The sequence below is a fragment of the Dermacentor albipictus genome, chromosome 1 (genome assembly GCF_038994185.2).
Source record: "Dermacentor albipictus isolate Rhodes 1998 colony chromosome 1, USDA_Dalb.pri_finalv2, whole genome shotgun sequence".
In the NCBI taxonomy this organism is placed as follows: domain Eukaryota; kingdom Metazoa; phylum Arthropoda; class Arachnida; order Ixodida; family Ixodidae; genus Dermacentor; species Dermacentor albipictus.
Window position 1 is genome coordinate 454,670,715 of NC_091821.1, and position 22,682 is coordinate 454,693,396.

A 22,682-nucleotide genomic window follows, 5' to 3' on the forward strand; every position below is an offset into this window, starting at 1 on the left:
GTCGTCATTGTTCGGCAGCATTTGATGTTGCCCCCCCCCCCCCTCATCATCACTTCAGGCTGTCAGGCAGTGGTGGGGGTTTTGACCTTTCGTGGACTCGTCAACAGTCGGTGCCCACGCTGCGTTGACGTCTGGATAAGCGCTGATGGATGGGTTGGGGTTTGCCTCGTGGGAAACGTCGAATTAATGGCTTTGTGGTGTTGACACGTAACACCAGTAATCTTTTTGAGCGTTTTAATTTTCTTTATTCAGATGAAATGTGTACCTATTAAACTTTAAGGTAACTGGAAAAGCACAAAGAACCGACAGCAAAGGTGACAGGAACACCTTCCGAGTAAGTGGGGTACTCTAATAACGATTAATAATACATGTAGACAGATTATTTATGTTGAAAAGTACCGCTTGAGAATTTACAAGAAACCTGCTAAAATTGCGGCAAATATGACGGCCTGTTGGTCCGCAATCACAGACGTCTGCATTGTTTAGGGTAAAATTCCGTATATGTGACCACCTATATTGTGGAAAGAAATGAGGTGCGCCTGTACTTCTTTTTTTAGAAATTGCAGTGTATATGACGGCACGTCATTGTAGTGCTGCGCAGTGAAAGTACGGGCACCTCTAGAATTTACTAGAAATATAGCTGGAAGCCGATGTTGCCGGCCAAGGTTCAGTGAAAAGCGAAGGCGTACTTTTACAGTGCGTTAGACATGAAATGCGGACGACGCTCGGCGACGACACCGGAGGATGTGCACGGCACATGTGCCCCCTTCCCCACCCCTCACCCTCCAAGAAAGACAAAAATTTGAAGAAAATAGCAAAGCTCGCGCTACGGACTCGCTGCAGGAAAATTCGCCAATAACACCAAAACGTCCTTGCGGCAAGCGCAGCGAAAGTTTCGCACTCGCTCTTGCCCCCGCATATTGTGATTACCTTTTCTGCTGCCAATTCTAACGACAACACATTTTTTCTCACTTTCAGCGACACACAAAGGCAGACGCGGTAACGTCCCGCAGCACCCTACTACAGGCGCGCCAAAATAACCTCCGCTCGATTGTGGGGTGTAAGGCACCGAGGTTCCTACAAAAATCTTGAGAGGGAAATCTGGCGCTGCGATCGGCGAGCTACCGTCGGAGCGATGGCTAGTATCTGGGTTTGAGAAATATTCCTGCTTGTAGCTTCAAACGGCCCCGTGACCTCATTTATTACGCTTTATCTTTCTCTATTTGCAAGCAATCAGTTTCATCGACGCAGGAAGAGAATTCGTCTCTGCACGTGCCCATTCACACCGAATTGTTGCATTTCAAGCACGACATTTTCATTGTGTACAATAACCAGTTTGCATAGCCGCAATATCGTTCATAGCCAAGAGGACCAAGTTTAGGAACCATGTAATACCCAACAATTCCATGCCGGCCATATACTGCCATGTATAACTGTTGCTCCCATATACAGGGTGTGCCAGCGAAGTTTGGCCAGAGTTTAAAGATATGCAGATTCACTCTTAGACGACGCGACCAAATTCATGTTGCTGACTCTTTTATCTAGAACTCGCAGAATGGTTTGCAATCTACTTGATTGCATAATTAGTCAAGGTTAATTTACCAACCTCTCAAGCAACGAACTTAGGCAAAAGTCCAATTAGAAATTTGTAGAGCGCTTTGCAAAACGCCCGATTACACAATTTCCACCTTTCTATCTATTAGGTATTACTGTTTTTCAGCTTATTGCAGATGCCAGCGAAATACAAAAAATACACGTGACATGCCCGCTTGCGCGTCGTGAATGCAGCGCTCTCAGACGTTTCTCGTACAAGCGAACGTAGTACCTAGCAGGGTGTGCTGCCGCTTAAAAATTGGAGGACGCTTAGGCTTCGCCTTCAAGAGTGGAACGCGATAGCGTTCCCGTCGACCCGCCAAGGGGTGTAAGACAATGCGCTATTGCGCAGCGATCACTTACGAGGCACCTCGCATCGGACTTTGCACCCACCAATCACGCGGTGAGCGCCGAGCAACGCAGCGTTCGGCGCGGCAACGAAACGTGCGCCTGAGCAAGCGGAACTAACCGAAGAACTCGGTGTCTCGGAAGGAGAAACGATCTACGCCAGCCAAACCTCGTGATCGGCACGGACAGCCGGGCCACGACGCGCCATGAAGGTCGACGCAATCATGGGGCTGACGCCTCGATGGGATCGTCCTCTATCTCGCTTGGGAGCTTCACGCAGACGCATGACTCCTCGGAAGCAGCTCGGCACACATGGCAGGGGACGCTTTCCCACCAGACGCGCTACGACGCAGCGAACACGTCAGAGGCGTCCCGCATCGGACGCTGCACCTAGGAATCGCGCTGTGAGCGGAAGGAGGAGCCGCGTCGCCTAAACACGAGAGTTCGAGTGACGCCAAGTGACGCACGCTGGAAGTTGGAAGGGGAGAGAGCGAGAACATTTATAAAACGCAAGGGTTGTGGGGCATCCTCGCACCGGTCCCAGCACGGCCCGAAGGGCGATGCGGGCGAGTGGCGCGCCACGTGTCGGGGCAGCGCCGCCCATAACGAGGAGGGTGGGTCTTCTGTGTTTGCCGCAAGATGGCTTTGCGTGTGCGCAGAGCAGAGAAGAAATGTAGCGGAAACATACTTTGCTACTCGTGTAACTGCGACATCTGTAAGTTACAGGCTCATAATTACCTATATACACCGCAGTATAACATTCTATGGCCCGTTTCTAATGCCCCAACCACTGGCACGCGCTGGAAAGCTTCGGCGCGCGCCGAAGGGTCAAATGCGTCAAAGCGTCGGTCGGAAACGCGGCGAAGAGGAACGTCGCGCAGCGATTATGCCTACTGCCGATGCTAGAAGTTTGCCGACGCGCGGCGAAGCTGCGCCGGCGTGCACCAATGAGAGGCTGCGACGAGTCGCAGGCGTCAACCAATCGGAGGCTGCGGAGCCTTCGGCTGCTAGGTCTGTAATGGCCGACGATGGGAAGTGCGCCGGCACCAACGATAGTCCGAGTTTTTTGGGCGCACGACGCGCGCGACAGTGTTCCTGAAAGACAGTGTTGTAATAGTAGGCCGACAACGACACGACCGACCGACCGACCACCGTGGGTTGTGGCAGTGCGACGTGGATCCGAAGCGACTTTGAACGACGCCGACTAATCCAACCTGCCCACAGGGTTCCGCCGGGCTCGGTACGATCGTCTGCTAAAACAGCCAACCGAATCGCGATTGCCGGAACGTCTGTGCTTGTTGTATGTGCATTTTGTTGTGCTCAAAACGAATGGCAACACGTTTACGAGCTCCGAAGTCTGGATAATCAACACTCGCCTATCGCCAATGTTGTTTACGTTACGCGTAGGCCTAGCGCGTCCATCGAGTTGGTAACTGACGAGTGAAGGAACTCTTCTGAGAAATCCTGTCCAAGGAAATGATTTTTCAGGTCTGTTTGGTGCTGCAGTGATTTAAAATATGGCACTCTTGACTTCTTGTGACCTGTGATGTGGTGAATGAACTGTGTGGAAGTTGGGTTGGTCAACCGCGGCGTGTTTCGTGTGGTGTCGGTTGACTCAAGTTTAACGGGCAAGCTCTGCGCTGTTTCCAGTGGTAAAGATAACTTCCGAAAGCGAAATACACTAGTAGCCGAACTATTAGAAGTACTTACATAATCAGCCGTGCGGCCTGTTTCAGCTGACACTGCGCTCTTCCATTCTGCATGTGAATCCAGTTCAGTACAAGTTCACTGTACTCATTCACTCACTTCTTTCTAGTGCGTCCGTCTTTTGGGCTAGTTGGGCATAAATCGCTCGTGTAGCAATCAAGAACACTGACGCACTGAAGCATACGTGACAACGCAATCATGTTTGAGTCAGTGTGTCGTTATGTTTGAGCACTGCAAAAAGAAATTATTTGTTTGCAACGTGTGCCCTATGTGCAGTGCATAGCAGGACCTGCATCATGCAAGACCTATGCATGTAGCAGCGTATACCACGATTGCTTCGATGCCCGCTTCAGAAGCAGCAAGTACTGAGTCAATGAAAGTGTAATTGATTTTTTATCTCACTTTTTGCTTATGTAAAGTGTAGATGGTGTGAGAGCATTGTGGGGAAGGTGAAAAGGTGTCATCAGTGTTTTGTGCAGTCAGTATGCTTAAACTGCTGGAATCCCTTCAGCCTCTACTAAAATGTTTCTTGCTGCGATACTATAAATTGTAGTCCGGAGAAAGATCTACTCAAAACCAAGTTACTAATGCATCTGCGCAGAATGTGCTTGATTAACAAGTTAACGCTTCCACAACAACAATATGCCGATGCACAGCATATGTGCTTGCAATAAATACATTCCGTAAAGGTGAACGACTGGGCCTACAATATCAAACTTTCTAGTAGCCCCGTAAAAAGTGCTGCCATGCGTATCAGCCACAACGAAACTGCGGCACGTCCAACCTTCTTCCTTGGAGGCACTTCTATAAAGACTGTTCGGGCCCTTCCTATTCTGGGTGTAGCATTTAGCTGTTCTCTCAACTTTTCCGCATATGTCACCAGCACTGTATGTAAGCACCGGCCCTTTCTTGGGTTTGTGTCCCGTGTCTCCCTCCCCTGATGACTTAAGATTTTCCGAGCACTCTACACTTCTATCATTATGTCACGACTTGAGTACTGCTCATCAGTATAGTTCCCGTACCAAACTCGCGACGCTAACAAACTTAAGCTTGTTCAGCGCCGGAATATACGCACCCTTTACTCCCGTCTTTTCGGCTGTCGCAAGCATAGGCCCGCCTTCGAGGATTGCCTCAAACCCCTCAAGTAGCACACCCTGCAAAACCAACGCAACATTGCACTAGTCTATATTGCAGGCTGTGTGACGACTCTCTGGACAGCACTAATCTTTCTTCAGTTCGTCTGAACAAGTGGTCAGCACAGCCTGAGCCCTCATCACGCCTCTATGGCACGACACCACAACTCCATGATTATATCTCGCATGCAAAGCTTTCTCTCCACCCCCCTGGCGATTTGGATTCTCCTTCCTTGGAACCAGACTGAATTAGCACTCCTGTGTGTTGTGCACCTGTCGAATGTGTGCGTGTGTGCCGTGCTGTGTTATTGAGCAAGCGTGTGTGCACGTGGAGGGGAAGGAAGTGTCTTCTGCATCCTGCATATTCCTGCTCTAGATGGCTGGTTATCAGATGCTCTAACATACAGGCATCAGCCTTCTTTTTAGTCTAGTGTGCCAAGTTAACACTAAGATTATTAATTATTATTATTATTATTATTATTATTATTATTATTATTATTATTGTTGTTGTTGTTGTTGTTGTTGTTATTAGAATCATCACTTTGACCACGTTGATTGTGTTGAAGCCAGCGTGACACATAATTCAAAATATTTCTGGAGCTTTGTGGGCTCTCCCTTCTAAAAAGAGTGCCGAACACTGCTGATGCCTTTGCAGAAGATTTCTGTTTGCTATATGGTGTGAAATATGCTTCAAGTAACCTTCCTTCTCAGTCTGGCACAGTGTATGCTAACAGTCAATGAAAACCTCGTTTCCAAGTATATGAAGTGCCTTAAACTTTCCCTTTCTTGTGGTGTTGATGGTATTTCCTCCACAGAGCTTAACCCTTTGATACGCTGTCTACACAATTGGGCACAGCAGTAGCGTGCATCAATAGCAAAAGCACTGATAAAAGTAATGGTATTTAAAATGTGTTTCATACATCTTGAAACACTTATTATTGGAACTGTGCTGCATGTTTGAATAACGTGCAGAAAGTTTCAACAAAATGAGTGGGAAGGTAGACGGCTGGGTGTTGTTACTCTGTGTCAGTACGTTGTATGTAGCGGGTTCAGTTCTTTCATTGTTTTTTACAATGTCGTGCACCAGGCATAATTCTCAAATGGCTGGATAAGTGCTTTTCAAGCTTTTCAAAACACGAAATAGTACATGTTCTCATATTTTGTGTTCCTGTAGTGACTTTTCGCATGAAGTCGAAATTTTGTAAGCTTGACAAAACTCGCTAAACAATTGAAAATTCTTAATATTTGGTGCAGCTGTACACTTTCTACGATTCTGAAGATGCACGAGATGTGGTGAAAGCAACTTTTCAATCAACGGGATAAAGTGGTGTCTGAAAGGGTTAAGACGTATGGAAGCATACTTGTTCCTCGTTCTCACAAGCATCTTCAATAGTTCCCTGAAGTCTAGTACCTCTTCTAGCATTCGGAAGGTAGCATGAACATTGCCCATGCACAAATCAGGTGCTAGATGTGCAGTTACTAACTGCCGACCTATATATATCCTCTTCAGTGCATCAGGTGTTTGAATCGATATGGTATTCCTCGCTTACTGTTAGTGCTAAGAGCATTTTAATAAATGAACAGCATGACTTTGTGTGCCGACAACTTAAAACTATTTCAGACTGTCAACAGTGTTCACCACTGTATCGACTTCCAAAAAGACATTTTTTCACTCTCAAACTGGTGCCGAAACAATAAGTACTCTTAAATGCTTCCAACACTATGGCATTAAGTTATATGAACAAAACGCACCATGTGAAATTTTGATACACCCTACGTGATGCTCCACTCCTTAGGGTCGATGAAATGAAAGATCTTGGTGTGTACTTCGACAAAATGCTAAGCTTCTCTTCACATAGATAATTACACAAGATGCCCTTCACGCTCTTGGAATTGCATGCCGTATATTGCATGATTTAAACTCACCTGTTGTGTTCTGAAATTCTGCTGTGTGCCTCCAACTACTAGAGTATGCCTCTGTAGGAGGGGGGTGCAATGAGCAAATCTAATTCTGACCTCATTGAACGCATCCAGAATAAATTGATGTCTATCTTCAAGCACCACTTTTGCCATTCTGGCAACCACAGTTGAGCCTTCTCAAATATACTTCAACTCGCACCTCTAGATCCAAGTCTTAATTAATCGCACCTTTTGTTCCTGTATAAGGTGGTCCATGACATTATACATTCCTTAAAGCTTGTTAAGTGCACCAGTACAAAGGCTCTCTAGCTGTTCCTGGGCACTACAATGAAAATTTGGATGATTGATTTTATCGTAGTATAAAATTGTGCTTTTTAAGTATGTACTGGTATACTATTTTAGTGCAGTAGCTTTTGTGCAATTAAAAAAAGGGCATGAATTAAGAAGAGAGAGAAAATGACAAATGATAGGTAGGGAGGTTAACCAGGACTGAGCCCGGTTGGCTACCCTACACTGGGGAAAGGGGGACAGAAAGATTAATAGAAGAGAAAGTCCACTGGGGATATCAGTCGGTCACTCAGTCCGGATCACAGACGCTGACTCAATCCGGTATGTTTCAAATGTCGCAGCAGCGCTTTTGTGGCCTTTTGTAGCTGCGATATGCGAGGCCATGGTCCCAAGATCTTGTTCAAGGTGAACGGCTTTCCATCCAGCTGATTGAGAGCTCTGCAGAGGTCTTGCCTTTCATCTTCAAAAGGTGGGCAGTAGCGCATTAGGTGTTATATGGTTTCCTCGACACCGCAGGCATTGCACTCGGCGCAATCAGCCATTCCAATCAAAAATGCATATGCACTGGTGAATGCGACGCCCCAACGTAAGCGGCACAGCACTGATTCCTCATTTCGCGGAAGACCTGGTAACAGCCGCAGTTGCGTAGAGGGATCGAGGGAATGCAATCGATGTTGAGTGAATTCAAGTGTGTGTCACTTTTCCAATGTCAAAAGAGTGCGCTAGCTTGCCTAAGTGTTGGGCTGCGTCGGTCCACGATAAACGTATAGAAACAAGGACTGCTCCTTCGTGGGCTTTCCTAGCAGCTTCGTCGGCGAGGTCGTTGCCGGAGATACCGCAATGACCAGGCAGCCACTGAAACACGACGTCGTGTCCTTTCATGATCATGTGATGGTGCATTTCTCGTATCTCCGACACGAGTTGTTCACATGACCCGCGACGAAGAGATGACAGAAGACATTGTAAGGCCACCTTTGAATCACAGAATATTGCCCACCGATTAGCTGGTTGGTTATTAATATAATCAAAGGCACCTCGGAGGGCAACAAGCTCCGAAGCGGTCGATGTTGTCAAGTGAGAAATCTTGTATTGGATGCTTAGTGATCATGATGGTATAACCACTGCGCTGGTGGAGCTGGTCTGAGTGGAAGAACCATCCGCATATATGTGGACTCGATCAAAGTAGAAAGTGCGCAAACAATCCAGAGCTGCTTGCTTCAAGGCCAAGGTAGGCAGGACGGTCTTCTTTCTTATCCCTGGAACCGTAAGACGCACTTGAGGTTGTTTTAAACACTACAAAGCTGAGGTTGAACGTGCTGAGGGTGTGAAGCCCGATGGTAAGGAGGCACGATGGATGCTGACCTTGTTGGAGAAGGACGCCTGTGGTCGTCGTTCTCGGATGAATTAGGAAAGTGCAATAATATGCTATGTGCCTGATCATATGCATTGTTCTATTAATTTCTTCTGAGTTTTAATAATGGCTGGCTACTGTATGCAGTGTTGTGCAACAAAATAATATGCCACAGCAATTCGTGCCTCGCAGAACAAATTGAATATATCTTTCTCAGTCAAGACATCATAGCAGGCTGAAAACAATAAACTGCAATTTTTCTTTTTGTGGTGACGAAGTGTATAAATTGTGAAAATAACATGTTTATACGTTTTTTATACTATGCAAATGAGCTGCTCCCATACATTCGAATAAGTGCTTCAATAGTACGACTTGGCAAAGGACAACGAAAGACTACTATTAAAACCCTCTAATTCTCAAGCTTGTATTATCTGACGGTATGTCATTTCATTAATGTAAAGAAAGGCAAACTTGATATGTGGAAACCATTTACAATAGAACATGGCCCTGACACTGTGAAAATGTTTTGTAGCAATACACTCAATGTTAAGGCGTCCAGATGCAGTGTTGATGCATCAAAACAACCTAGAATAATAGAGGCGCTCCATGGGCTAGATTTGGCAGAATCAAGAATTGGGGGGAGACAAGATATGAATTACATACATTTTAGCTATTCTAGTTTCTTTTTTTTTGTGATTGCTACAGGTGTTTTAATTCTGTTCTGCTGATTTTCTGAGAACCCACTTTTTCACGTTTATCTCATGCAGCAACACGCATAATTATATTGACACGGATACTTTATCTGTATCCAGTTACCCTATTTCACCGGCTAAAAAATGTTAAAACGTTATCGATCGGTGCAGGATGCGCCTGAACGTATCGGAAGTTTCGCTGTCGACGAACCTTGCTAATCTGATTGCATACGAGACACGAATTGTGTTGTAGTTTCTGGAAGGCACGCGGGCACCAGCGAATAGGCAGTAACTTTCGACGACTGACGTATGCGACCCGACGAGCTTGAACCGCAGATGAGATTTTCTACGACTGCAGACATTGCTCGCCGCTATCGTTGCGATTGAGCCGGCACTATTTATTTACCGTCACTACTACGTGGCAATATTTCCAACACAGATTTTTTTCAGTTATACATTGCACGCCTAATTCTTACATAGTTGGCTGTGCAATGAGCTACCCAAAAATGAAATGGTACAACAGTTTTTGATATCTGGCATCGTCGTGCAGGTGTTTGCAACGCGATCTTGCAGACAGACGACGCGCGAGCGCTGATGTCGATATTTTGTACACTATTGTTACTTAAAAAATAAAAACAAGCTGTTGCGGCAGGTGTATATTCATTATTCAAACGTGTTTTGTATATCTAAAAGCACATACAGATCACTAACTTATTGTTTCAAGCTTAGTTTACAGCAGGCTGTTTTAGGCCGGGCTTTGACGGATGAAGACAGAATAGTCCTGCAACAGTGCGCCGCAGCCGAGGAGCGAGCTTCGGCGCGCGTCGGAGCTTGTCTCCAGTGGTTGCGCGCCCTTTCCTTCCAGCCGAATCGAAGCGACGCGTTCGCTTGCCAGCGCGCGCCGAAGCTTTCTGCACGTGCCAGTGGTTGGGGTATAAGACAACACCGCATTCACTAGCGGCGCTTTTGTACCGCTTTGAAAGAAGAAGACGGCGTTCCGAACGGTCGCTTTTTTCATGTTCTCCGCTTCAAAGGATTTATCTGCCCCTGGCCGAGGTGCTGCTCAGGCTTCAGCCAGCAGCAACGACTACCGTGTTGTGCTACCCGGTCTTGCTACCGGTAAGCTGGTTGTGGACTCCGTTTTCCTGCATGCTGATTTAAGCGGTCGACCTTACAGAGCCCAAGACTTCAGAGACGCCCTTCGCAGTGGCGTAGCTAGGTTGTCTGGCACCCGGGGCCCATAGGTCTTCTGTCACCCCCCCCCCCCCTTGGCTGCAGTCGAGGAAGGCGAGGATATCGACAATTTCCGGGTTTCAGCACCAGTACAGCCGCCTCGGATACCGCGCACGTGCCCCAGGACCCCTCTCCTTTGCTTTCGTTCCCAGAGGTCGCGAATGCAGCAGGTATTGGCGGCGAGAAGTTTCGGAGTCACCGTCTATCGGAAGCTCCTCGCTGGCGTAGTATGAGGGATCACGCGGCGCGCTCCTCATAGTTTTTCGTATCAGCGCTCACTGAAAACACCACGCGGGAGCTCTCGCGGACATTTCTGTAAGTACTTTCGAAACGAGAGAAGGTTTTTGCTGTCTAAATTATAATCTTGGGCAAACTGAAAGCGCAGAATCGTTTACAGACGCTATCTCTTTACCGAATACGCACAGTGAACGCCAGTGCGCGCGGTCGCCGTGATGGAGTCTCCCGAGGCGGCTTCTTGCGCGAAAGGTAGGCAAACGCTGAGAGCAAACTATGTGAAATATGTTCTTATAGTGTTTGTATAACTAAATGGAGCGTAATAGAATGAAGCCTCAATGCAGCGATCGCACAGCTTCGCAGCGATCGACTGCGCGTCTGCATGCATGTCCGCGCACAATGTTTTGCTTTCGCCGTGTGCGCGTTTTCGCACCGTGCCATGAGCTTTAGACCGCAGAATATAAGCATTTGACAGTATACAAGCAACCATTGTTGCGTGGTAGCTATCAGAGCTCTTCAAAAGTAATTTCATTGTAGAGACTTCGACGCCTATACGGGGACTGGGATGCGCCGTCGCGATGATTCAATTTTTTTTTCTATATTCTTGGACGTTTCAATATTATTTCTCAAGTTGCGTCGCACTAGTTATTTATTGGTGTTCTCAGCGGGCGATTTCCCGCTGCTTCTTTTTTTGTAATCCAGCCCTATTGCAAAAACCAGCGTCTTCCAGTGCGAAACCAGTGCTGGCACTCGCTGGGACTCACTGGGACACCAGTGAGAATGCTGGATAAGAGATGGGTCACGCTGGAAGAGACGCTGGTTTCATTGCCATGACGCTGGGGCGCACTGGTTTGTGCTGTACAGGCGCTGGTTCTCGCTGCAGTTCGCTGGTTCGCACTGGAAACTGCGGCGGTTGTGTTTGTGCCGCGCTGGTTCCAGTACGCAAGGTGGAGCGATGCTGAATATTAAATGCTTTATACAATGTCATCGCTTGATACTCGCCTCTTGTTCTGAATAACGCTATATCTTGGGGTTATAAAACCCTATTTCGTTTCGCAGCTTGCATTAAGGCTGCGTGAGCTGCCCTGTTTATATTCATGGACATTTCAAACTGAAGATCACTTTTGTTTCTTTTTTTCATTTTCCCTTTTGACAGGGCGGATAGCTAAATTCTTGGACGAAACCACGTAAGCGCAGAGGATGCCGCGTTTTTTAGTAGTTCTCACGTAACATATGACTGGGAGTTGTCGCCGTTGTCGCAGTGCTGTGGAGTGGACATGAAATGCAGAAGTCATTCAGACGCGCGCGAGCGGACGCCTAGTTCTAAGCATACATCGCTGACTTATACAATCACACCGATAACAAAGCTGAGGTGATTCGTGCGCATCCACTTTCCATATTGTACTAAAAATGTACTGAGGCTCAAATACACACATTTTAGCTTTCGCCAGCTACCTACGCCGAGATCTGTCCCCACCGAAGCTTAGGCCTAGCGTATCGGCTGAGTCCGTCCTCACGCTATCGGCGCGTCTAGGCTCAGGAATCAAGAAATCTAACAAGGATAAATCACTCTATAATTTTCAGCTTTCGCATCGGTGTTCTTAAACAAAAAATTTTTTTGTGTTTACAGTGCCAGCACAAGACGCGATCACCGCAGATGTGACGCCAGAATAGCAGCTTGGGCTTGTTGGTTTTCCAACCTGCTGTTAACAGCGCAAAATGTAGACAAGAGACGTCTCTTGTCTACATTTTGCGCTATTAACAGCAAGATGTGACGCGTCATAGACACAGGTATATGTGCTATCGCCAAAGGCTCCCAGCACTAGCCTGCGCTTCTCTGACGAAGATATATGACTAGGCAGGCGTGTTGACTGAAAGGCAACACTGAACTAAGGAAGCGTTGCATATTCCTTGTGCGAAGAACAAGAAACGGCTATCGAAATCAGCAGTAACAGCCCATACACCGTCCGGGGTCGGTGGTTCATTTAGGAGTTTTTTTCGAAGTTAAAACAGCAATCGCAAGTGAAAATCGATATTGTGGCACTTCCAAGCACACTGCTGAGTACGGACAGCAACTTTTTCTTTCTGGTACAGGCGTTAGTTTTTGTTGCTGGGCGATAGCGCATCAACCATGTCTGTACGAGACGTAGCTCTGCGAAACAAACTGCTTCTCCGCTTTGACATGGGTAATTATCCGTCCATTTATATCTGCTGGCGTGGCGTAGTGGTAAAGTGCAGCGCTTGGGATCTGTAGGTCGGACGTTCAAATCCTGTTCCGCGCAGTTTTTTTTTTATTGCACTAAAACGATCTTTGTTGCTTTCTGTATTACAAAAAATATATACGGTGTCCAGGCACCGCATACTTAACGCGCTAGAGCTGTTTTTTGCACGAGTAGCCAGTGCCTCCCAGTACGCCGCGCCTTCCCAGCGTCCCAGCATCCAGCGCGCTGCATTGGGCCCATAATGCGGCGCACTGGGTCCCAGTGGCACAGGGTTTTGAAATAGGGAGTGCATTATTTCATAACACTAACATGACCCTATGCCATGCTTCTTTTTTAATGTGCTTCTTGGCGCTCCCTTTCCACTCCAGTGAACTTGCCAGAATCTATAGCATCGACAAGTTGATAGACCAAACAGTGATGACAGTCAGGCAGCGGACTCGGGCGAGCGTCTCAGTGCGCGTTTTGCGAACATCGCAGACCCGGCGCCGTAGCAGAAATCTTCCTCGCGTCTGTGCTTGCTACATACCCGAGTTGTAGCCGATGACTGTTTGCCGGTTTTATGTTTCGCGAGCCAAGCTTCACGCAGCTTCTTGTCCTGCGGCTACGTATGAATAAGGCTGACACCGGGCTCCGTTGCATGCGTCCGGCACTGCGGCACCGAGCAGTAGCCTACCAAGTTACGCGCCTTCATAGGCAGCCACTACCTATTGTAGTGCTTTCAAGCGTTGTGAAGGAGACACTCGAAGCGGGAAAATCTCGCCACTTAATGAGGACCGCAGCGTACAGTCGAAATCTTTTTGAGCGTGAACACGGGAGCGCGTGGCTTATGATACCACCACCGAAGTTTAGTGGCGCCTCACAATTCCTGCGCGCATGTGCGGCAAGAGTAGCGTCCCTTCGCGCGTGTCACGTCATCGGAGCGCTCGCTTGTCGTTTGCTAGCTGCTTTTTTGATTCCTCGGGGATGACGGGATTATCACTAAGCGAAAGCGAGATGCTTCCATTATAAATGGTGTGTTCCTTATTCATAGCGTTACCCAAATTGCCTGGAAATCGTTACCTACTTTTCTGCCGGGTTTTTGTAGGCACACAATGCAGAAAACAAGCTAACAAACGCAAACGTCAGAACTATTATTTTGTCAATTTTTCACAAAATAATGAAAGACTCGGAAAAGTAACAGCTGCATCCTGGAATTAATCGCTGTTTCACTTTCTTTAATATTTTGTCATATTTCCTTTTGCTCCTACAAGTGCCGCCATTCAAGACGGTAGGGAAGAGTACAGGGCAGGAACAAAGTTACTTGCTCTAAGATGCTCCCACTCTTGGGAAACAGCTACCCACAGCTCGTCCGCAGTTGCCTAGTGAATAGGGTGTCGCACCATGGCTACTTTTATGCGGCCCCATACGTCTTCACAGATGTTCATATCAGCGCCCTTGGCCGGCCAGGAGAGCAGATGGACCCCACGCGTTTGTAGGCGCTCTCTCACAATTTTCGCGGTGTGCACCGGCGCAAGGTCACGCTGGAACACAAAATCAGCATCGGGAAAAGTGGCGTGGGCGTAAGGAAGAAGCAGGTTGTCCGTTATTTCGCTGCAATAGCGCTGCGAAGTAAGAGTTCCGTCGATGCGGCATAGAGGCCCGGTATCACGTCTTGACACCGCGCCCCACATGTTCACGCAGGTGCGTCCGCTCACCGCGACTCCCTGCAGATTGGCTGGCTCGTAACTGCATGGAAATTGTATTAAATTCAGTTCTTCACGCAAAATAAAGTCCGTTAAGAAACATTTTCTTACCGTGTTCCTCTAGTGCACCACAGCCGCACGCGTTGGTCTTGGCGTGTCAAAAAAGTCGACTCGTCCGAGAAGATTGCTCGGCCCCAGTAATTGGAAGTCCGCAAGGCGTGAGCTTCGGCAAATTGCAGGCGTAACACCTTGTTCGAAGCGGTGAGAGCGGGCTTCTGTGCCGCCACATAACTTCCCAATCCAGCGCTCCGGAGGCGTCACCGTATGGTAACAACGAAAGCATCCGCATCGAGCAGCTCCCGCACTTCCCTCGCCGACTGAAAGGGATTCTGCACTACCGCAGCTACCATAAGCGCATCTTCTTCATCTGTCGTTACCCTTGCCCGACGCCTATGTGGGGCGTCAGAAATGCGGCCTTCATTCCTGAACGCTTGGATGATCCTATTGACAGTCTTCAGCGGCCTCTCCACCAATGCGCCGATGGAGGGCTGAGAATATCCCTTCAACGAAAGTTCTACTATTTTCCACCTCTCGTCTTCATGAACACGGGTCATGCTGACGTTAAGCAGTTGCTCTGATCAACGCGGTAATGTGAACGAATATATACCTTCCTCGAACACAGGGGTGGTCACTGTTACGCCCACCAGTATAATACGCATGCGTCGCAAAAGTTTCGCTATAGTCGAACAATGATTAAGGAACGTTGGCAAAAGATAACATAGTTTCAAGTTTATTCATGCATCGTGCGCTATGTAATTTCAAGTTAAACATTGTTACCGCTCTTGAAGCGGTGCGCGTGTGGCAGACGACACGCGCGTGCTTGCGTGACGCAATGCGCGCGAAGGTGGAATTCTCACACGCGAGACGCACTGCGCATGCGCACCGCTTCTCGCTGCCACCGCTAAACTGCGCTGGTAGTACGGAAAGCCACGCGCTACCGTGTTCACCCTCAAAAAGATCGCGACTGTACGAGGGAATTTAAACTCTTGTTTTCAGCTCGCTTCGGCGCTCTCGAAGCAGCCGACGCGGCCGCTATGTCCACATGATCCCTAATAGCACGGCACGCCGACGGAGGCGCCAGCTTTTTCAGTGGTGGAGCTCGAGGCCTATACGCGCAGGTGCTGCACTGATAACTTGTGATAAGCGCATGTGCCCATCTTCTGTCAGACTGTAAGACTTGGCAACCAATACAAATTCGGCATCGTGGCTAAAACGGCTCACGTCACAAGTAAACAGAAAATTTTTTATAAAGTTTTAACTACCAATTTAAAGGCAAGATTGCGCTTGCAAAATTGAAGGCCGACATTCATATCTTGCCCAAGAACAACTTCACAAAAATCGTCGTTGGGTACTATGGCCCGCAGTATTTTGGCTGTGGACAGCCATGAATGAAAACGAAAATTAAATTGTGTCTCAGTGACGCTGATCTCCCCACCATATTAGAAAAACGGAAAACGCCACCTGCCTCCCTGGTGCGCGGGCGCCAATGCTATGACAATCACGAGTTTTCTTCATACTAATCAATAAAGCCTTGTTTTTATTTGCTGCTATACGGACAAACGTGATTATCCGAGCTGCGGTACCACGAAAAGATTGGGAACAGAATAGAGCACGCTTCGCCTCGACTCTAGACGTCACAATAAAAAAAAGAAGAAGAAGAAGACCGCGATGAAGCCCGTGCCAGCGAAACCTGTTGGTCTGCACTCGGAAAGGAGAGGGTTGAGGGATCAACGTCTCTGGACCACTCTTTCATAATTATTTCCCTGCTGCCATACTGGGCGTCGCTCGCAGTGCCATAGTACTGTAGGTTGTAGCACCCAAAATTATTTTGTTTAAAAAGTTTTGGTTGAGTTAATCATATGACTTTGAGTCCTCAATTCCTGGAATTGAAGTGATTCCTCTATAAGTACTAATTAAGGATATGGTTATTACTTTTCTGCCATATTTTTCACGCTACCGAGCTTCTAGTAATCACAAAGACACACAACTTCATAGAATATCTGGAAATATCCTCACAAAATTCACGGTTTCTTTGTAAAATTCTGTGCAGCTGACTGTACTTGCGACATGAAGTCGCACAACAACAACAGTTTTCTGAAACTTTCGAGGGTAGGAAGGAAAGCGTGAAACGTAATGGCAGGTTTCGCAGCGGCTTCATCGGAGCGAGCGGAAGAGGGGAAGTAAAAACGAGCTGAACAACGCGCGGCGCCTGCGACTATATACAGCCTGTCGAGTCATGCGCCGCGAAACTCTTCGGCCGCACCTAGTCTGAAGACGATCCAGAGAATCCCATTCGCGACTTTTGACGGCCGCACTTATGCAACGTCGCTCTCAACGAACGCTTCGCCGTAAACGCGAGCGCCGGTCGCCCTGGTTGAACGCCCTCTTGCTGCTGTCTTTGTTCGCTGCGCGTTCTGAACGGAAGAGGGACCCAAGAGCCTCAACGCCTTACAACGCCTGACTGTATGTTTAGCGACGCCTGCTCCCAGCATGAACACACAGCATGAGCGCACCCCACATTAAACGTTCCGCTAAGGCGAGTGGTTTAGTGACCATTTTGCGAATTAAATTTTTTAGCCCGCACATTCGTGCAATTATTTCATGGGGTGTTGATAAAGCTGCACCCGACAATTCTGCGGCGCAACGCATCGGGTGCTTCATCGGGCTACTGGATACCGGAGCATTCTTCGCAATTTGCGCCCAGTCACGCCGGCGGAAAAAGGGGTGTCTTCAGGCAAGTCTAACACCTCCCCCGCCCCCCCCCCCCCCCCCCGCTGGCCCCTTGCACCCGGGGCCCACGGCCTCCCAGCCCCCCCTCCCCCCCCTTTTTGCTACTCCACTGGCCCTTCGGAACGTTATTGACTTGAACGAAATAAGTTCCATCGGTCAATTTCAGGTGTCGCACGTGTGGATGGTGACGTGCAAATCAGGGATGACAAAATCAAAGCTAGTCGCATGCGGGGAATTATCCGTAAAAGGTAAACGCGGCGTTGTTATTGATCCTGAGCCCGCGGAAGTTAAAATGAAGATTTTGTGGCTTCCTGAGCGTTTGGAAGATGACTACATTCGAGATGCGCTCCACGCATACGGGAAAGTCAAGTCTATATCAGCAGAAAGCTGGAGAATATCGGAGATGGAACAAATGCCTACGCTAAATCGTGACGTGGTGTTGACTCTTGCCGATGGCGTCAGCGTGGGAGACGTTCCACATCTACTACCTGTTTGTGGAGTGCAGAGTCTCGTATTAATTCCAGGCTGGCCTCCACTTTGTCTGCGCTGTAACAAAGTGGGGTACATTCGTCGAAACTGCAGAACCCCACGTTGTGAAAGCTGCCGGCGCTTTGGCCACCCAGCTGAAGAATGTGTCGTAACATATGCCGACAAGTTACGACACAGAACAAAGCCTCCGGATGAAAGCTTGCAAGAACACATAGTGGATATTACGGAGGTTCTCGACGCGACTGGAGACGTTCCCTCGTCCGCGGAGACCAGCTGTACCAGTAAGGCCCCTCTACCTGTTAAAGATAATGGCATCGCAGAACTGCCCGTGAATAAAGCAAGTAGCGAAGAGAAAGGTGACCATCCGAAGCAACAATCCAAAGGAGCACCCGCTACCACGGAGCCAGCTGCTGCCCAGCAAGCGAATGAGGGAGCCGGAGATGACTCATCTGATGCACCCAAGCATCTCGACACGTGCGCTGAGCCGGCAGAGGACAGACGAAGTAACGCGGATACTTCAGTTCCGAAACGCCGTGCGACTAACTGATCGGAATCAAGCACGGACAGCGAGACGACCAGTACCACAAGAAAAGCACGCCGCCGCAAAACATCGAAACACTCAGGAAAGTGCCGACGACCACGGTCCAGAAGGCCTGGTGGGGGTTCGGAGGGAGCCTGGCCGTTGCCCTCTAGGACCGACCACATAGATCATTAGGTCCAAATAGTTGTTAGTCACCATGGCCCTGTGCCAGCAACTTCGTTTCGCAACCTTGAACGTACGAGGCGTTAGGTCTTTGCAGAAACAGGCACAGCTTCGCCGGCTTTTGTCTAGGAAGCGCCTCGACTTCATCGCCGTGCAGGAGACGAAGATTGAGAGTGATGACGAGACAGAAAGGGCTTTGCGACCTTTTCTGTCTAAGTATAATGTTTGCGTTTCACACGCTGTTGGTTTATCGGCGGGCTGTTTCCTGTTTCTGAAAAAGAGCCTACTTTGTTCAGCATTTAGTTACCATGTCGACACTGAAGGTCGATATATATGTTGTGATTTTGTGTTGTAGGGTGTGCCCTGGCGAATAGTCAACGTGTATGCATTTAATGACGCTGCAAAACGAGCTCTTTTATTTGATACTGTGTCTAGTCTAGTGGACTGTGATCGCTGCATTGCTTTAATGGGAGATTTAAATTGTGTATGTGATCCGAACGATCGAACCGGCATTGACACTCAGCGGGACAGGAGTGCTGAAGTTTTGTCTAACATAATAGAAAACGCAGGGCTCGTTGATATAGGAGTGTCGGGACAGTGAGCTCGCTCTTATACAAGATTTCAAGGTCATTCCTACGCCCGCCTTGATCGGATTTATGTTTCTTCATCACTCCTCTCTCGAAGACTATCCTCTATTACTATCCCGGTTTCATTCTCTGATCATTGTATGGTTATCGCAAACATTGGTGAAAAATCTGTAACTAATTTCCGACCACAGTGGGCAATCTGGAAGCTTAACTCTGAGCTCCTAAATGATCAGGAATTTATTAATCGCGTGCGCATGGCCCTAACCAATTCTCTTTCTACTGACTTGCCATTATTTGCTGCTTGGGAACTCTTAAAACAAGAGGTTCGTACAGTGGCTATAGAAATTGGCTCGGTGAAATCATTCTATGGAAAGAATGAAGAAAAAATGCTTCTTAAGAGCCTATGTAGCCTTTATGAGATTGAATGCGAAATGCCAGGCACTTAGATTGTTGAAATAGAAAACATCAAATGTGAGTTACAAAAGTATGACGCACTACGTTACAGAGGTGCGCGAATTCGATCTCGAAACAGGCGTGCTCGGCAATCTGAGCAACCAACACGTCAAGCTTTACTTGACGAGGGACGTGATGGTATTTCCAAAGTAATTCCGGAAATATATTTCGAAGGTAGCCTTCTAACAAATACTGATGACAAAATTCCTCTTTTCGAAACTTTTTACACTATGTTGGTTAGAGCCCCTCCTGACGATCACGATGCAAAAGTTTTAGAGAGTTTTGTATATCATACCATTACAGGATGATGACTGTGCAGTCATCAATGGTAGCCTTACGATTCAAGAAATTGAGCTAGCTATTGATCAGCTGCCTTTGTCGAAAACACCTGGCCCCGATGGACTTTCAAGTGAATTTTACAAAGCTTTCAAATCAATTATCAGCCTCATATTATTGGATATTATTACAAGTCTAGAGGTTGACGCCCTTCCGCAGTCTTTTTGCAAAACTCACACAGTTTTAATTCCCAAAAGTTCAGATAAAGGGAAACAGCGTTCTGTTGAAGGCTATCGACCAATCACATTGTCAAACCTGGATTACAAAATTTTTGCGAAAGTACTATCTAATAGATTGCAATTTGCGATGTCAATTCTAAGTGGTTCCCATCAGACGTGTGGAATCAGGGGCCGATCATTTCAAACCAACATACATATCGCCCGTACCTTTCTTCAATACTGTTATGGTTCCACTGAGCAGCTTGCAATGCTCCAGGTGGACCTTGCTAAAGCTTTTGATCGTGTCAGTCACTCCTATTTATTTTCTTTTCTCGAGCATGTCAATGTTGGCTCTATTCTGCTTAAAGGCGTTAGGCTTTGCTATACCTTTTTTAGTAGAACTTGTTGTTGGGCGAGTTGGTAGGTATTAGCGAACATTGTTTAACTGCGCGAGCAAACGAACCACAAAGACAGCGAGGGACAAGGACGGGCGCAGACTTGCAACTAAAGTTTATTCCACAAGGTACACATATAAATACACACCCGACATACACCACTGCGCGTGCGCGAAAAAAAAGGAAAGGTAAAAGAAAAGTAAAACCTTGTATATGCGAAACGCGACCTACTTACGCTCGTCAATAAACCTAATCTCACTGGTATGTAAATAAACTGAGGTGTCACTGACACATTGTTTTCCCTTCTTTTTAATATGGTACGCCTCGAGTAGCTCTCTGGCTCGGCTATCTCGGCAGCGGCACAAAATCTTTGTTTCCTTCATGATCGGCTTGCACGTGCACGCCAGGCAGTGGACAGGCAGGTGCCCAATCGTTTTATTTCTAATAGACAATTCGTGCAAGTGTGCGCCCGTCCTTGTCCCTCGCTGTCTTTGTGGTTCGTTTGCTCGCGCAGTTAAACAATATTCGCTTTGCTACACCTGTTGTACTACTCGTTAAGTTATTAATGGCCAACTCTCCGAACCCATTTCTATTTGCTCATCAGTAAAACAAGGATGTCCGATGACCCACTACTATTCGCCCTTTACCTGGAACCGCTATGCTTAAGCGTAATTCAGTCGAGTAACATCCATGGCTTCAATATACTAGGTAAAGAAGTTAAAGTCTCAGCTTATGCAGACGATCTAGCGTTCTTCTGCACGGATAAGTCCAGTGTTGAAAAAGTAGTATCGAAAATAGTAGAATTTGTCAGTGTATCAGGAGCACGAATGAACTCCTCAAAAGGTTTAGGCTTATGGTTTGGCTCATGGTGCTATACACCAGAACAGTTTGCAGGCGTTAAGTGGACTGATGTCCCGCCAAAGTATCTTGGCGTGCCGCTAGACGCATATATATTAAGCGCACACTATTGGAAAGAACAGGTTTCGGTACTGCAAAGTTACGCCCAGACATTCGTTCCACAACGACTTTCTATTTTTGGGAAAGCCGAAGCCTGCAATAAGTTCTTGGCAACAAAAATTTTTTATGTATTGCAAGTTATCCATTGTGCTAGGCTATACATCCAACGCTTTCACCGTATCTTTGCAACCTTCGTATGGTCTTCAACTTTTGAGCCCATGAGGCGAGACAATATTTTTAGGCCTGTTAGTGAAGGTGGGCTGGGCTTAGTACATCTTTATGTGCGGCAGGTAGTGTCTCGTTTCTTCTTTTTTCGCGATACTTCCCATCCTGTAATTCGTTCATACCTGCAAGTCACACTTGTTAATGCGTTACCTGATTTAGTTGTTTCTTCAAGTGTTTCTTCGCGCTTATGCTTGTGGGGGTTCATGCAAGAAGTTTACTTGGTGGTTCGTTTCCTGACAGTTCGGTTTTCCACTGAATACTTGTATGCTGTGTCGCGCAAAACGTTGTACAAAGACTTACTATCCATGCTATTTCCGCCTCCACTTTACCGATCAATATACATTAAATTGCCAGGCCACGATGTGCTAAGGCGAGTTCGCAAAATGTATTTATCCCCTTGCTGCAAAACATTCTTCTATAAAATTCATAGTGAAACCATACCGGTTAAAACATGGCTACAAAAAAGGGTATCTTTGTCTCTGTCGCCTTTGTGATGTACCAGAGACAATTGAACATTGTTTTATTAGCTGCACCGATGCCATCCTATTTTGGTATGTCCTCCAACGGACTTTAAAGAAAGACTTTGAGATTAACGCTCATACTGGGCGATACCTGCTGCCAACCTCTGATAATAGTGCACCTTTCGATATGTTTTTTGTCATGGGAATGCACAGTTCGTGGAACACGCGAATGATGGACCGAAACGCCGAAATGGTTGTACCTACAAGGGCAAATTTCATCCAAAAGACACTACACCTAAAGCAGGTTTATGATACTTGGTGTACAACCGGACTGGTACCCTATTTTGGTGAGGTGCTTATCCTTGCCACCGTTCTAAAGTGACACGAACGTTTCTACTCACAGTATGAACGCTTCCTTTTCTGTGTGTGACTTTCATTGTGCCCTTCATTCTCTGACTATGCAGAACTGGTGAACGTCTGGTTGAATGCAGCTATAATGAATACCATGAAAGAAAAAAAAAAGAACTTGTTGCTGAGTGGTAGCGTCTCCGGCTCACATTCCTGAGACCTTGGTTCGATTCCAACCCAGGCTACCTTGCAAGTTGTTTTTTTTTATTTATGAAGTGCCTCCCGGCATTTATCGCTCACGACCAACGCCGACGGCACCGGCTTTTCTGCGACACCAGCTCCTTAACGATGTCGCGTTAAAAAGCGCCATGGCGGTG

The 22,682-nt window shown here is 47.3% G+C and overlaps 1 protein-coding gene across 8 annotated transcripts in view; it reads left to right on the forward strand.

Moving 5' to 3' along the window:
* Positions 1–22,682, forward strand: part of LOC139054779 (alpha-(1,3)-fucosyltransferase C-like) — a 46,450-nt gene that overhangs the window by 9,577 nt on the left and 14,191 nt on the right. For 3 of the 8 annotated variants that reach the window (XM_070532377.1, XM_070532379.1, XM_070532378.1), the window contains exon 1: positions 10,010–10,151. The exons of 1 other annotated variant lie outside the window; for it this stretch is intronic. In XM_070532377.1, the coding sequence (XP_070388478.1) occupies positions 10,049–10,151 (103 nt within the window). In that variant the 5' untranslated portion in view covers positions 10,010–10,048. Of the gene's footprint in view, positions 1–10,009; positions 10,152–10,686; positions 10,752–11,655; positions 11,687–22,682 lie in introns of those variants that run through there. 4 more of the 8 variants (XM_070532382.1, XM_070532383.1, XM_070532384.1 and 1 more) reach the window with 4 other exon arrangements.